This window comes from Sus scrofa, chromosome 12 (assembly GCF_054392235.1).
Source record: "Sus scrofa isolate SSC_HxYL_T2T_F1_AM1 chromosome 12, Sscrofa_HxYL_maternal_Yorkshire_Landrace_v2.0, whole genome shotgun sequence".
Lineage (NCBI taxonomy): Eukaryota > Metazoa > Chordata > Mammalia > Artiodactyla > Suidae > Sus > Sus scrofa.
The window spans coordinates 37740720-37756423 of record NC_139394.1 but is presented as its reverse complement, the minus strand read 5'-3'; the positions used below and the strand labels follow the sequence as shown (position 1 = coordinate 37756423).

The window sequence follows — 15704 nt, the reverse complement described above, 5'->3', positions numbered from 1 at the left end:
CCTGTCATCCCGTTAACACTTAGACCCCACCAAGACTCCAGCAGGCTGCACTCCATGGCCAACTCCTGCACTCCACGGCCAGCTCCACTCAGCTGCGTGGTCCCTGGGCCACTCTAAGCTTCGACGTCCTCACACACAAGGCAGGGCTCCCAAGAGGACGTGTGGAACCTGGCACAGGTGAGTGCCGGGCGGCTGGCTCTCCCAGGCTTCCACCTGTCAGCCCTGCATCTCCCACCCACCACCATGGCTCTTGTCGCTGCAGCCTGAACACACCTGAGGAGCTACTACAATCGAAGTGGAGTTGGCGTGATGAGACTGAGGGGCAAGAGGCTAAGGGAAACGCCTTTATGCGTAAAATGATTTTAAGATGCTTTAAAATAATTTTAAAGATATACACACATCCCTGAAGTTGGGTGCATCTCTGGCTTTCTACACTCACGATCAGCATTTTTTTTTTTCTCTTAGAGGTACACACAAAACAGTGGTGTCTTAATAGCATCTTACAGGTGACAAAATGTAGCGTGTGGTACATGCCAAATGCTGCCGAAAATAATAAAATTTCCAAGGGAGAGTCCCAGCCTTCCTGGAGCAGAAATGGTTACAGAGTGGCTTCAGGACAAGCAGGCTGGAGACCCACAGAGGGCATCCATGGCCTCTTTCCATGAGATACATAAAAATACCCCAGGGAAGCTGCAAAACCAGGGTCAGGAGTTGCTGACCTGTGAGTTAGCGGTCTGAACTGTCTACGCTGGGGTCAGCACTCGAAAAACCCAGTGGACACTTCGTTACCAAAGTGCCCCTTTCCCGGGGGTGGAACCGCAGCTGCACAGAAAGGAAATGGCTGAGGCTCTCTGCGAAGGATTAGGTGACAACAACGCGCAGGAAGGCGCGAGCCACGGCTGTGGCCATTCTCTGGGCACTTACCCCGAAAGAGCTTCTGGAGAAGGAAAGCAGGTGGTGAAGACATGGGAACAAGCATATGATTAAAAGGAAATAAACCATGAAAAACGCTTTCACCCATTCTTGGGATTCAAGGGAATTTAAGCTAAGGAGGCCTCTCCCTTAAAAATTAAAAAACAAAAAACACCTATTGAGAGGTCAGTGTTCGAGAGAAAGGCCCACTCAGGTTAATGGGTAAACCCAACTTTGAGCTGGTCCTTGGGAAGGGAGCAAGTTACGGCTCTTGTGGCTTTGGGGTTTGGGGCAGCTGAACTTCTCAGGGACTCACCAGCTCTACGCTGTACCCTGACTTTCTGCAGGGCAGCCGGAACATGGCCTTGAGGAGAACCATCACTGCAGAAGCCGCAGCAGGAGAGGCAGCCCAGCAGCCTTTCCCAACCCCCTGGTCCTCTGAGGGACACCCCAGGCCCTCCTACCTCCCGAATGATCTGCTTCCACGTCCACGGTCCATCCATCCTCAGTCCCCAAGTCCGACAGCTCCCCCTTCAGCACCCCATTGCTGAAGGGCATAGCACTTTCTGGCAGCGGCGGGGTGAGGGCCTTGTCCCTGGGGCTGGAGGTGGTCTCTGGACAAGAGTCTTCGAGCCCCGACATGCTGATTGAATCTGAGCACTGCCCAGAGGAGGCCACTGAGGGGACACCCTGGCTGGTGTTGGACACGCAGGTGACACAGGCGGCATCTTCCCCCAGGACGCCTGCCTCGTCCGGCGCCTCTCCGAGGGGGGCGGCCGGTGGGGGACAGGGGGCCAGGGACATGTGGTACGCGGAGTTCTTTGGTTTCCTGTCCTTGGTGGGGCTGGACAGAGGGCTGGTCAGGCAGCTCACATAGGTCTTTGGTGGTGGCAAGTCTCCTGCCGGCAGGTCTGCGGCGGGGAGGACGGCGTCTGCCCGGCCCACAGCTGCCTCCGCTGCGGCCAGAGCGGGCTCCGAGGCATCGTGGCCCCGCGCAGTTTTCTGGCTGGCCAGGGCACAGCTCTCCTCCTCCTTCTCCTGGAGCTGACCTGCCGAGGCCTGATAGATTCGATCGGTGATCCTGCCCATCGTGGTGGCCAGCACCTCCTCGGTGGCTTCCAAGATCACTTTGGAGATGATCTGGAAGGCGGCCTGCTCGATCTTCTCGTTTCTGTCCAGGGTCTCTTCTCGGCCGAGCTCCCGCGGGACATCTCCATGGCAGGCTCTGCCGCCTCGGACCCGGGGTGCCGCGGGCCCGTCGGCTGTGGCCAGCTCCACATGGGCGGACTCCACGAAGCCACTCAGCAACTTCCCCACAGCCTCCTGGTCCACCGCCGGCGGGCTGCTCCTCCCCCGCTCTCCGCCTCCTCCCAAGGGAGCCAGGCCAGGTGCCCTGCTGCTCTGAAGCTCAGGGCCCGGCTCCTGGGACAACGAACCTTCTTCCAGCCTATTTTCTCCCAGCACCGCGTCGCCAGTGCCCTCGGCCCCGCCCATCTCCCTGGCCTTCTCCCCAGGGCTGGGTGGCTCCACGGGGGCCGCGGACTGGCCCTGCTGGCCCTGCCCCACCGTCCTGGCCAGCTCCGACTCTTGCTTACACTCCTCAACCGCCTCGTGGGGAAACGGGACGCCCTTTGGGGATGGCAGGGGACACTCTAGGGGAACAGGCTTGGCTTCGTCGCCTGCCAGGGCTAGCTCCACCCTTGCACTGTCCTCTTTAAGTGCTCCTGGTCGAAATCTCGTGTCCGTGCTGTTCAGAAGGCTGCCAGAGGACTCTGATCTCCGGCGGGCGGCATGAGCCCGCAGCAGGGCTGACGGCTCCACGGAGGGCTTGCTGGCGGGGGTCGGCTCCTTTTCCGGTGGCTGGGTGAGGCCAGGGGGCATGGCCGCGACTCCAGGACAGGTGTCCTCCCTAGGGAGCGGTTCCTCGGTGGCAGGGCTGGCCCTCAGCTCCACGGTGCTGGCCTCCATCTGTTTGTCGTGGCTGCCGATGGGGTCTTTTTTACGAGAGAAAAACCACCACCAACCGAGGAGGGCCAGCATTCCAGGCAGTGCCAAGGGGAAAAGTGAACGGAATTGGATCGCCATCCTGGAGGCTTGAAGTAATTAGACCTAGGAGAACAGGGGAGAGAGAAGGAGATGCTATGAGAGCCCCGCGGGAAGATCCTGGGCAACTGCAACCAGTCATGGCAGAGCCTCTGCCCCCCTTTCCCTGCCCCTGGAAGGAGCACCCCTCCCCGGGCACACCCATGACTCTGGGTGACCCATGGAGGTGGGTGGACAGAAAGAGAAACCACCTTTTCTGCTCCCTCATCCATGCACACTCCCCTGAAACAAGCCAAGCCTTCTCTTGAAGCCAGATCCCTTCCTGCATCTCTCCTTGATGCCAAATTCTCCCTGTTTCCCCCAAAGGACTAGTTATGTTTAGTTCTTGAAACTCTCAGAACACTTGTCTGCTCAAGTGGTGTTGGAGCATTTTTAAACACCCGAGGAATCCACATGTACATATTATTATGTCCCTCACGTGTGCCCCAAGACCATGAGTCAACGAAATGGCAGTTACCCAGCAAGAGAGTCAGAAGATGAGAAGATTTTTTAAAGGACAGGGGATGCTCCAAGGGGAGGAACCAGCAAAACACACAGTGGCAGGGAGATTCGTGTCATGTTTGAGAATCAAATTATTTAGCGGACTAGATGAGGGTCGTGCACCCCCGGCAGAGTCTGGACTTTTTCCCATGGACAACACAGAATCTGCTTAGGTCTGCAAGGTATACACACCAAACTGTGTTTCCAACTTATTCTCAGAGCAGGACAAACAGTATTATCAAATGGAAGAGCCTGAAGATAAAGTCCTTTGGATCCAGACAAGGAGAAATAAGGGCCTGGAAAAAGGTGGAGACACATAAAGCAGACAGGAAAGTCAGTTCTCTTCACCTGTAAGATGGAGACACACCTGGTGAAAGATGGCTCGGTATAGGATGAGTTGAGATAAAAAGGCTTGCAAAGCAGAGTTAGCTCTCATTAGAAGTATGCAACCAACCTATTCTAGAATACACACTTGTTTTTTTGTTTTTGTTTTTTTGTCTTTTTGCTATTTCTTTGGGCCGCTCCCGTGGCATATGGAGGTTCCCAGGCTAGGGGTCGAATCGGAGCCGTAGCCACCGGCCTACGCCAGAGCCACAGCAACGCGGGATCCAAGCCGCGTCTGCAACCTACACCACAGCTCACGGCAACGCCGGATCGTCAACCCACTGAGCAAGGGCAGGGACTGAACCTGCAACCTCATGGTTCCTAGTCGGATTCGTTAACCACTGCGCCACGACAGGAACTCCTAGAATACACACTTGTATTCCGTGCCTTCCCCACCAGCAAATTTTATCCTGTCTGCAAAAACTATGCCTTCTTAAAACCAAAAGCCGGGAGTTCCCGCTGCGGTTCAGCAGGTCATGAACCCAACTAATATCCATGAGGATAGGGGTTTGATCCCTGGCCTTGTTCAGTGGGTTAAGGATCTAGCATTGCCATGGGCTGCGGTGTAAGTCGAAGACACGGCTGGGTCCGGTGTGGCTGTGGCGGTGGTGTAGGCTGGCAGCTACAGCTCCAATCTGACTCCTAGCCTGAGAACTTCCATATGTCACAGGTGCAGCCCTAAAAAGCAATAAATAAATAAATCAAAAAAACCCTTCAAAAACCCTCCACTGATATGGTGAATTACTCCTTAATTTAGTTTGTGCTTTGCTGCAGAGATATGTGTAAATGCTTTAACAGCTCTTACTAGTTTACTTATATCAACGTTCTCCAGAAAAACCACAGCATAAGGTTTCCCAAGTGGTTCCACAGTTCAGGTGAGGCTAGAAACTACCACCAAAAAAAAAAAAAAAAAAAAAAAAAAAATCCTGGAGACTGTGTTTCTCAAAGTAGAGCCTGTGGATTAGAAGCGCTGAGCGTCACCTGAGAACTTGCTAGAAGTACAGTATCCCAGCCCCATCTCAGACCTACGTAATCACAAGCTGCCATTTAGTAAGACCAGTGAATTTACAAGGATGTGACAGCTTGTGAGAGAGCCCAGAAAAAGTGCTGTGCCCCAAAGTGAGGATGTGGGGAGGTGTCATCTCCAGAAAGTCCCTCATCTGTAAAGAGAAATCTTTTCGCTAATACCTTTTTTTTAGGCAAGAAATAGATTTACTAAGATAGGACGCTTGTTGGAGTTCCCGTCATGGCTCAGTGGTTAACGAATCTGACTAGGAACCATGGAGGCTTTGGGTTCGATCCCTGGCCTTGCTCAGTGGGTTAAGGATCCGGCGTTGCCGTGAGCTGTGGTGTAGGTTGCAGACTCAGCTCGGATCCCGCATTGCTGTGGTTGTGGTCTAGGCTGGCAACTACGGCTCCGATTAGACCCCTGGCCTGGGAACCTCCCTATGCCATGGGTGTGGCCCTAGAAAAGGCAAAAAGACAAAAAAAAAAAAAAGATAGGATGCTTGTGAGAGATGCAAGCGGGACGGCAAGGAGGCTCTGCCTGCTCCCTAATGTCTGAGGATGAAGCAATGGGACTGGAAAATACAAAGTGGAGCTCAGGAGGGGCTGGGGCTCAGAAGACGTTGTATTAATAATCCCTTCAGCTATCTTAGAGCTCCAGCTTCCAACACGGAACCTCACTAGATACTTTCTGTTTCATCACTTAATCCTCAACCACTTGGTTGGGAATATGTATTACCATTCTAAAGATTAAAACAACTCAAGGCCACAGAGCCAAGGATATTAAATCTGGAACACACATTAATGGGTCCATGTAGACGAGGCATTGCACAGGCCAATCAAAGAATTTTGTACTTCTCTTAAGACATTATTACCAGGAGTTGCCATTGTGGTTCAGTGGGTTAAGGAACTGACGCTGACTCTGTGAGAATGCAGGTTTGCTCCCTGGCCTTGCTTAGTGGGTTAAGGACCTGGCGTCACTGTGGCTGTGGTGTAGGCTGCAGCTGCAGCTCTGATTCAACCTCTAGCCCAGGAACTTCCATATGCTGCAGGTGTGACCATAAAAGAACAAAACAAAAACAAAAAACTTTATGACTATACCCTATGATCCCCAAATTCCCCATCTGGAATCTTTCCTTAAAAGAAACTACAGGCAGGAGTTCCCGTTGCGATTCAGCAGTTAAAGAACCCGACTAGGATCCACGAGGATGCAGGTTCAATCCCTGGCCTCGCTCAGTGGGTTAAGGATCCAGCATTTCCTTGAGCTGTGGTGTAGGTCAAAGACGAGGCTCAGATCCAGCACTGCTGTAGCTGTGGTGTAGGCCAGCAGCTGCAGTTCTGATTAGACCCCTAGCCTGGGAACTTCCACATGCCATGAGTGTGGCCCTAAAAAGCAAAAAAAAAAAAAAAAAAAAAATTGAGAGGGACAAAAGATTACAGGGGAAGGGTGCTCTCAGGATAAGGCAGTGTGATCAAGTCCCACCCAAGAGGTCACACGCAACAGGAAGTGGGGCTGCGGGGGTAGGATTTGAACCCAGGTTTTCTTCTCCTAACTTTGTATCTAATTCTTTATTAACTAGGCAATTCCATTTCAACTGGTTTATTTTTTATTTATTTATTTATTTATTTTTTGTCTTTTTGCTATTTCTTTGGGCCGCTCCCGCGGCATATGGAGGTTCCCAGGCTAGGGGTCCAATCGGAGCTGTAGCCACTGGCCTACGCCAGAGCCACAGCAACGCAGGATCCGAGCCGCGTCTGCAATCTACACCACAGCTCACGGCAACGCCGGATCGTCAACCCACTGAGCAAGGGCAGGGACCGAACCCGCAACCTCATGGTTCCTAGTCGGATTCGTTAACCACTGCGCCACGAAGGGAACTCCTCAACTGGTTTATAGTTGGGATTCCCATAGTACTGTAGCACTTCTCTGCTCTCAGGTAGAAGTTTAAATGGAATGGGGTGGAGAGGAAGAAAAAGAATCCTATGTCTTAACAACCCACAGGGAGCAGTCTCCCCATTTTACACACCAAGGGCCCAAGGCTACAGACTTACACTGGTGCAACCACTATGGAGAACACTATAGAGGTTCCTCTAAAAACTAAATACAGAACTATCATAAGATCCAGCAATCCCACTCCTGGGCATCTATCTGGAGAAAACCAGAATTCCAAAAGATGCACGCACCCCAATGTTCACTGTAGCACTGTTTACTGTAGCCAAGACATAGAAGCAACCTAAATGTCCATTGATAGAGGAGTGGATAAAGACGAAGTGGTACATATACACAATGGAATATTACTCAGCCATGAAAAATGCCACTTGCAGCAACAGGGATGGACCGAGAGATCATCATGTAAGTGAAGTTAGAGAAGGACAGATATCATGAGATCACTTATAATGTAGAATCTCAGAAAAAATGATACAAAGGAATTTATAAACAGAGACAAACTTGGGTTTCGAAATCAAACTTGTGGTTACCAAAGGGGAAATGTTGGGGGGAGGGATAAATTAGGAGGATAAGATTAACCTATACACACTATTATATATACAATAGATTCAGTAACAAGGACCTACTGTATAGCACAGGGAAATCTATTTGATGTTCTGTAATAACCCATACGGGAAAAGAATCTGAAAAAGAATGGGTGCATCTATGTATAAGTGAATCACTTTGCTGTACACCTGAAACTAACAAAACATTGTAAGTCAACTGTACTCCAATAAAATTAAAAACAAAAAAACAGCTGGGAGAAGCCCTCCAATCCCTTTGAAACTAAAAGTTGCCCCCAGGGGGTCTGCTCTCCAGCAGTTGCCCCTGAGATCTCAGAGGTTGGCTACACTGCAATAAGGCAGAGGCCCACACAAAGCACCAGCCTAGCTTTAGTTCTGCACCCTAGGAGACCCACACTGCAAGCCAGAGCCTGGCCCACCAATCCCAGGCCTCCTGGGCCACCTCTTATGTTGCTCCCTGTCCCAGTTCAGACTGAACACACAGAATCAGCCGCCCGGTGCAACGACTTATGCTCCGTCAGTTGCTCAGGAGCACCTCTGCCCCTCACCCACCTAATCCAGCCCAGCCCAGCTGGGTCCCCAGAGACTGAGGCTCAAGCCCCCAAATCCATGCCTACAGCTCCACCCCACCCCCAACAGGCCGCCCAACCAATTACAGCTCAGGAAACACTTCCTGCATTTCCAAGCCAGACAAATACCCCTGCGTTGCTGGGCCAGAAGGACCTCTTAGAAGGGGGCTGATTTAATACTGCAGCGTCACCCACCCCATCCACGGGATCCTGAAGATCCCCACCTGATGCCAGGGGCCCACCACTCCACTGGGACTAGAACTGAGGTACCGGGAGCCTCTGCTTCTCCGTGGGGAGGGTGGTCCCCCCTTCTCTCCAGAGGCCACAGGGACAGGAACTGCCTTTGGCTCCAGGCACTGGAGAAGAGATCTGAGATCCCCAGACAGGAAGGGAACACAGGGCTCAGCCGTCTTTTCCTCGAAACCAGAGGACTGAGACGACTGACAGGAGCCAGCCCCCCTGAGAACAGAGCCAAGAGCTCCCCTGCCCCTCCCAATCAGCTTCCACCCCACCCAAAGGGTGTGCTCAGGCTAGTGGTCTCCACTAAGGGCACGTCCCAGGGAAGAAAAGTCCTCACCTCCTTGGCCCTCCAACTTAGAAGGGTCCCACCGCCTCCGATCTCACCTAGAGAAGACTTGCTGTGAATTGCGAAGGTGCTGTTTACCCTGCTTTATGTGGTCTGATAAGCCCGCACAGGTGGTGCAGGGTGCACCCACCTTTCCTGGATCCCGACAGGGCCACCTTCACACACACCCGCAACCTCAGCCTCACGAGGCTCATGGTACCTTCCTCGTCTGGGCACAGACTCAGGAGTTGCTCTCTTTGCCCTGGCATTGGGTGTATATGGCTTTTTAAAAAAAAAAAAACAAAAAACAAAAAACTTGAATCTCTGAAGAGAGAAGTGCTATTTAACACTGTAGGTCTAACAGCCTCCACACTCACCTGCTAATCACCCTGGGACATCCTACCAGAGGCCCAGGGCACTCCAGGCGGGCCTGCCTCCCGCTGGGCAAAGCCTGGCACAAGAATGCAGAGCCCGCCCTTGCACTGGTGGGGAGGAGACCTGGCTATTTTGAATCTGCTGGAACTGAATAGCTGCCTGCTTATTTTTAGCAGGTCCATTTGCTCGGGAAGACATGCAGGCTGGCTGGCTGCCCGGCGGTCACAGAGTGCCAGAGATCTGGGGGCAGGCACGTGCCATGGCCCCACAAGGCCGCAGCCTTCCCCTGGTCCCTCTAGGTTCTGAGGATGTCCTCCTTCTGCCAGAGGAACCTGCAGCTCCTCAGAACAGCTCACCTCTGGAGAAGTAATGGTCTCACTCCCAAGCCTGAGGGCTGGGCCCGTCACCGCCGTCTAGAGCCTTCTGCCCAACAAGAAAACAAATCTCTGGGAGATTTGCTAAACAAGAAAACAAAGAGTAGTGGTTCCAATGACTCAATCAATTTGGCTGTGGTTACTGTGGAAAAAGAGCTGCATGAGATTAACTGACTGGGGTGGGGGGGGGGTCGTGGGGATCGATCAGAAAGCAAAAGCTCAGGGAGCCAAAAACCTCACAAGCCAGGGTGGGCTGGGGACTGGCCAGTGAAGCCACATCTACTCCGTGTTCTAAAGGGACTTTTATACCCTCTCCAAAGTGAAATCTGACTCTCTCTTCCATTACTCCAGCGATATATATATATGCATTCACTTTGCTGAAGAGGGCCCTGGGTGTTCACCAACAGGGGGCGCAAGACATCCCATCTCTAGCATGCCTGACACATCAAATTCTAGCTAAGGGGGGGGGCTTCTAAGGACGGGGACCAGCTCCATGACCCAGAACCTAAAGGCCAGCCCTTGCTGCCACTGCGTGCAGAGTCTAACAGCAGGCTGCCCATGTTCCTGGGTGCCCCCCCACAACCCCCCAAGCTTGCTGGGAGGAGGGCCACGCGCACACAGATCTTGGTCAAAGACTGCCAGGTACAAGGGTGCCTCCGGGTCTGCACAGGATGCATTTAACTTAACTCCTCATCAAGAGGAGGCTATGCTCATACATTCGAATACATTTAAGTCCCTGCAAGAAAAAGCTTCTGGCCACCAGAAGCTCACAATCCCCATGGAAGAATCTCTGTGTGCAGCTCAAACACCTGCACCAAGCCGAGCCCAATTTCAGAAGCGGGCAGAGAATTCAAGGAGGCTGCCTCAAAGACCAGGATTTCCTCAGGTTAATGCTGGGTGGGCTTAAGATATAAACTAAGGTTCTACACCCAAGATGGCTTGCAGGGTGGAGGAGGCAGCAGGTCCCAGAATAGAGCAGAATGAGTCCTGAGAGTCGAAGCCAACGCGAACTGGCAGGACCAGACAAAAGGAGCCTGACCTTTCGGTCAAGACACGGCCAAAGCAGAGCAGGTCACAAGAGGCAAATGCAGTCCAGTACTGGCAGCCACTTAAGTCACAGGGGGCAGTATACTGTGCACTTGAAACGTGACCAGAGTCACTGAGGAAATGAATCTTAAAAAAAAAAAAAATTGGGGGGGGGGGGCCTTATCCAAGGCATGTGAAAGTTCCAGGGCCTGGGAACGAACCTGCGCCATAGCAGTGACCCAAGACGCTGCAATAACAACACCAGATCCTTAACCCACTGCACCATGAGGGAACTCCCTGAATCTTAAATGTTATTTGATATTAATTTAAATCCAAATAGCCACATACAGCTGGTGGGTACCCAGTGGACAGTGCACTGCTAGAGGGTGTCCCCAACGAGCTGAAAGGCAACACGAGAGCTGGATAAACACTGCAACGGCCAACACCTACCTTGCTGGGCAGAGTTTGGTCCTGCCACCGAGGGTGGGGGATGATGTTGAGCCAGGCCACTCACCCTCAGCAGCATGGCTGGGGCCCAGGAATCAGAGTGCAGGGGCCATGCCTCAGGAGTGTTGGTCTTGCCCAGCCTGTGTTCACAGGGTTGTTACTTTCATCCTTCAGGGCCTTGAGTGGGCTGTGACTCATGCTGGCACCCTCAAGATTCCAAATTAGTTCACAGTGGGGACTGTCCCCCACACCCTCCATTGTGATGGCCCTGCCGAGCAGCCAGAGGAGCTGGCATGGCCAGACTAGCCACACTGCCTGTTCTGGGTGGACCAGCTGTCCAACAAAAGCCACAGAACACTTCCTGGTTGCCCTCCAGGAGACCAGAGGCTTCGCCCAGTAACACCTGGGTGGGGGTACCTGCTCAGTGAAGTTTTCTCCAGCCAAAGTGGAAACTTGGGGTCCAAAACAGGAGCCCCAGGTAAGGGGAATCAGAGGTGAAAAAAATCCCATCTGGACATGGGTCTCAAATTAAGAGCTCTTCCTCCTCCAGCTCCATGAAAAATTAAACTTCCCAGTTGGGAAAACTTGAGAAAACAGGAACCCATGCAAGGTGACCTGCCCACCTGCTTCCCACTTCCTCTGACCAAACCCAGTCTTACTAGGCTTCAGATGATTCAGGAAAATCAGCATCTCCTACAAAGAGCTTCCCATTGCTCCCCCTGGGGACAGGGATGTGGCTTTAAAAAACAGCTGGAGTTCCCATTGTGGCTCAGTGGAAAGGAATCTGACTAGCATCCATGAGGACACAGGTTCAATTCCTGGCCTCACTCAGTGGGTTAAGGATCCGGTGTTGCTGTGAGCTGTAGGGCAGGTCACTGACTTGGCTCAGATGTGGCATTGCTGCGCCTGCAGCGTAGGCTGGCGGCTGCAACTCCAATTCAATCCCTAGCCTGAGAACTTCCAAATGCCAAAAAAAAAAAAAAAAAAAAAAAAAAAAAAGGCAGCTTAAACAACTATGTCATATCCATCCTGCCCCTCATCCCTGACTCTTGGCAACCTTCTGGCTTTATTTTTTTTTTATTATTATTATTATTATTATTATTATTTTTGCTATTTCTTTGGGCCGCTTCCACGGCATATGGAGGTTCCCAGGCTAATTGGAGCTGTAGCCGCAGGCCTACACCAGAGCCACAGCAACACCAGATCTGAGCTGCGTCTGCAACCTACACCACAGCTCACGGCAACGCTGGATCCTTAACCCACTGAGCAAGGGCAGGGACCGAACCCGCAACCTCATGGTTCCCAGTCGGATTCGTTAACCACTGCGCCACGACGGGAACTCCCCTTCTGGCTTTAGAAGTGAATTCTGACAGGTTTCTGAGGGCAGTCAAGCAGATGCCAAGAAGGCATTCCTGGGCACATGGAGTTCCCGGCCATGACCACCGAACACAAGACTGCCCAGGAGGTATGAAGGTGTGCTCTGACAACAAGCTCACAGGAAAGAGAAGAAGAACGCCATGTGCTAGAGTTCCCTTCGTGGCTCAGCTGTTAATGAACCCAACTAGGATCCATGAGGATGCGGGTTCGATCCCTTGCAGACTTGGCGCGGATCCCGAGGTGCTGTGGCTGTGGCTGGCAGCTGCAGCTCTGATTTGACCCCTAGCCTGGGAACTTCCATATACTGTAGGTACGGCCCTAAAAAGCAGGAAAAAAAAAAAAAAAAAGAATGGCACGTGCCTTCAAAAGGCATCAGAAAAGATGCTGGCGTGAGGGAAAAGACCCTTCCCACCACCACCTCCAGTGGGAAAAGCAAAGATGTCAGACACTGACTTTTCAAATGGCAGACAGGGCAACACACCAACTCAGAAAAGCCCAGAAAAGGCAACTTCTATTCAGCAAATAGTTATTGGTACCGACAGCTCGGTGGGATACACACATGAATCAGACAAACGCGCTAGCCTCTTTCAAGCCTTTCAGATTCTTTGGAGGCAACCCCCCCCCCCCCAAGGCCACTTCTCCAAAGGCCAGGTACCTGCCACCCTCTGCCACTGATCAACTGACAAGTTCAGCCAAGAGGCAGGCAAGTGTCCTGGCCGGAGGGGGACCAAACAGGAATCAGGCTGCCAGCCTCCCCATATTAGAATGTTTGAATGTCCTGGGGTGAGAGGTGGAAGGCATTAGCCTGAATGGCAGCACTGGGGGAGCCCAGGGGGGTTGGGGGTGCCCCACCCCGCATGCAGACTTTCATTTTCACCACTACCTGGTACTTGAACCCAGATCCGCTCTTATTTCAACTTCTCCTAAAGTAAAGCCGGGTCTTCCGCTGGTGTGGCAGGAGGGATCTGGGGGCCTGGTTGTCTTTGCCGACTTTCCACCAAACCCCCCAATCCCTGTAGGTCTTCAGGGGCACAGCCCCAACCCTGCACCTTCAAAGGGTTTTGTCCTCTGTGCAGGGATCAGCTTGCTTCTGGTTGGCCGCACAGCCTCGCACACTTTCTCATCAAGACAAGGGAGTAAAGCAAGAAAGGAGGAGGCTTGGATCCAAGAAGCAACACAAGAGGATAGGAGGAGGCCCCAAGATGCAGGGGAAGCAGAACCAGGGGACCTAACGGCTTAGGTTACAACTGTGGCTGGGATTCAATCCCTGACCCCGGAACTCCATATGTCACGGGGCAGCCAAAAAAGAAAAAAAAAAAAAAGAAGAAAGTCAAAACATTCTGAAGGATTAAGTACAGTGGATGCTCTATTACCATACAGAGGCAGCATCCCAGGAGCAGCATGGGACTGCTGAGTATGTGTTGTGTTCAAGCAAGAAAGCAGCTTCCTGCCAAAGACAGGAGCTTGACCACAGAGGCAGAGGCCCAGGGGAGAGCCAGAGAACCGCCAGAGATGCAAAGACTAAACTAAAGAAACAAAGGAAATTAACCAGGAAAAGCAAGAGGAGAGGGGCAGACAGACAAGAAAGGAAACATGGAGAACTTAGAACTTTGCAGCCACAGCAGTATTTACATCCCAACACTACTGAGAGGATGAGGCGGAACGTGTAGCAATGAGCCAAGTCCTTATCTTCCAGAGGAGAAAAATAAATCACATAATATTTTTTAAAAGGAAGAAAGGAAGACATTATTTGGAAATACAGCCAGCCCCTCCGTCTCCGTGGACGCAGAACTTGAGGCCACACAGCCGACTGTAAGGGACTTGAGCATCCACAGCTTTTGGTATCTGCAGGGGCTCCTGGAATCAATCTCCCAGGAGATGGAGCGATGCCTGTCGAAAGGCACATGACAGGGAGGACAGCTGGCTCTAGAAGAGAGCAGGACAGGTGGGGCACCACTCAGGGCAAAGGACTGTTCTTTCAAACCTCAGCAGAGTAAAAACTCAAATCTTTCTACAAACAACGCTTTGATAAAAAGTTAATACAGGCATTCCCATCACGGCTCCACGGAAATGAATCTGACTGGTCTTCATAAGGACGCGGGTTCGATCCCTGGCCTCCCTCAGTGGGTTAAGGATCTAGCATTGCCGTGAGCTGTGGTGTAGGCTGCAGACATGGCTTGGATCTGGCGTTGCCGTGACTGTGGCACAGGCCGGCAGCTACAGCGCCAATTCGACCCCTAGTCTAGGAACCTCCACATGCTGTGGATGTGGCCCGAAAAAGACAAAAAAAAAAAGTTAACACACTCTTGGAGTTCCCACTGTGACACAGTGGGATTGGCAGCATCTTGGGAGCGCTAGGATGCAGGTTGGATCCCCCGCCTGGCACAGTGGGTTCATGATCTGGAGTTGCTGCGGCTGTGGCCTAGGTTACCACTGTGGCTCGGATTCAATCCCTGGCCCCAGAACTCCATATGCCGCGGGGCAGCCAAAAAAGAAAAAAAAAAAAGAAGAAGGAAGTCAATCCATTCCTAAAGATTAAGCACAGTGGATGCTCTCTTACAGAGAGCCATCATCATAAACGTGTATTAGCATCAGTTCATTTATGCATAAATGTAATGCTTCATTTTTCCCATTATAACTGGTATCAATCTTGTTTCAGAGACCCCCACGTGCTTACCGACACACGGTAAGTAACCATCACAAAGAGATGCCTACTGACAGCTAGACCCTTCAGAGACAAGGCATTTGTTCTCCCTGCCCGCCCCCCCGAGGTCTAGACAGCTTCCAGTCTCAGGACCCATCAGGGATGGCCACTTAATAAAGATTTTTCATGCCCACGGTGAGCCAGGGTGCACTGGAGATGGGGGCGGGAGGTGGGGCGGAAGTCCTCAGGGCAAAGGTGGAGGGAGGAGTAGGGAGCAATTTCAGATAACAAGACAGGACTGGGAAGATGCAGCAACCAATGCAATAAACCTGCAGCCTCTCTCAGCAGGTTCAGAGGGCTGCGTTCTGAGCATCCCCTGTAAGGAACGAATTAATGATACTCCCGTGCTTCCAGAATAGCACTAGTTGGTAGAGTTGAGAAAGTCCCTTGGTCACTTTGGGCGCTGGGTAGTTTAAAGGAGGAATCTAGGCTGAGAAAGGCTGGGTAGAGTGTGCCTGGGAGAGGGGAGAGCTTTAGCAGAACGGTCAGAGCAGGCTTCTCTGAAGAGGTGGCGGCAGAGGGAACAGTGAAGAGCAGCTGTGCCAAGATCAGGGCGGACAGGGAAAGGAGACGGGGAGAAAGTTCCAGCAGGGAGAAGATGAGCCAGAGTCCTGCGGCAGGAACAAGCCCAGCTGACTCAAGGGACAGAAGGGGAAGCAAAGATGAGGCTGGAGGGCTGCTGCCAGAGAAACCACTCCCCAGCATCACTGGGCAGGAACCAGGTGCTAAAGGCTAAGAACCTGGAGGAACAAACAGGTTCACCCACACTGGGGGGGTGGGGGTAGGGGGAGACGGAGGACAGACACACACAGTCCCACAGAAGCCCTTGTCACCTCTTTGAATCAGACTTTGCAAAAACAACCTTGCTCTCT

General features: G+C 52.2%; 1 protein-coding gene and 1 long non-coding RNA gene across 15 annotated transcripts in view; one reads left to right on the top strand and one right to left on the bottom strand.

The window, feature by feature from the left end:
- AKAP1 (A-kinase anchoring protein 1) overlaps positions 1 to 15704 on the bottom strand; it is a 35771-nt gene that overhangs the window by 12047 nt on the left and 8020 nt on the right. For 3 of the 14 annotated variants that reach the window (XM_084982764.1, XM_084982762.1, XM_084982768.1), the window contains exon 2: positions 1377 to 3021. In XM_084982764.1, coding sequence (XP_084838890.1) covers positions 1377 to 2997 — 1621 coding nt within the window. In that variant the 5' untranslated portion in view covers positions 2998 to 3021. 14 annotated transcript variants of the gene reach the window in all.
- On the top strand, positions 11033 to 14761 carry LOC146398174 (uncharacterized). The gene is made up of 2 exons (XR_014821274.1): positions 11033 to 11229; positions 13205 to 14761. It is a non-coding gene; the product is annotated as an uncharacterized LOC146398174 (long non-coding RNA).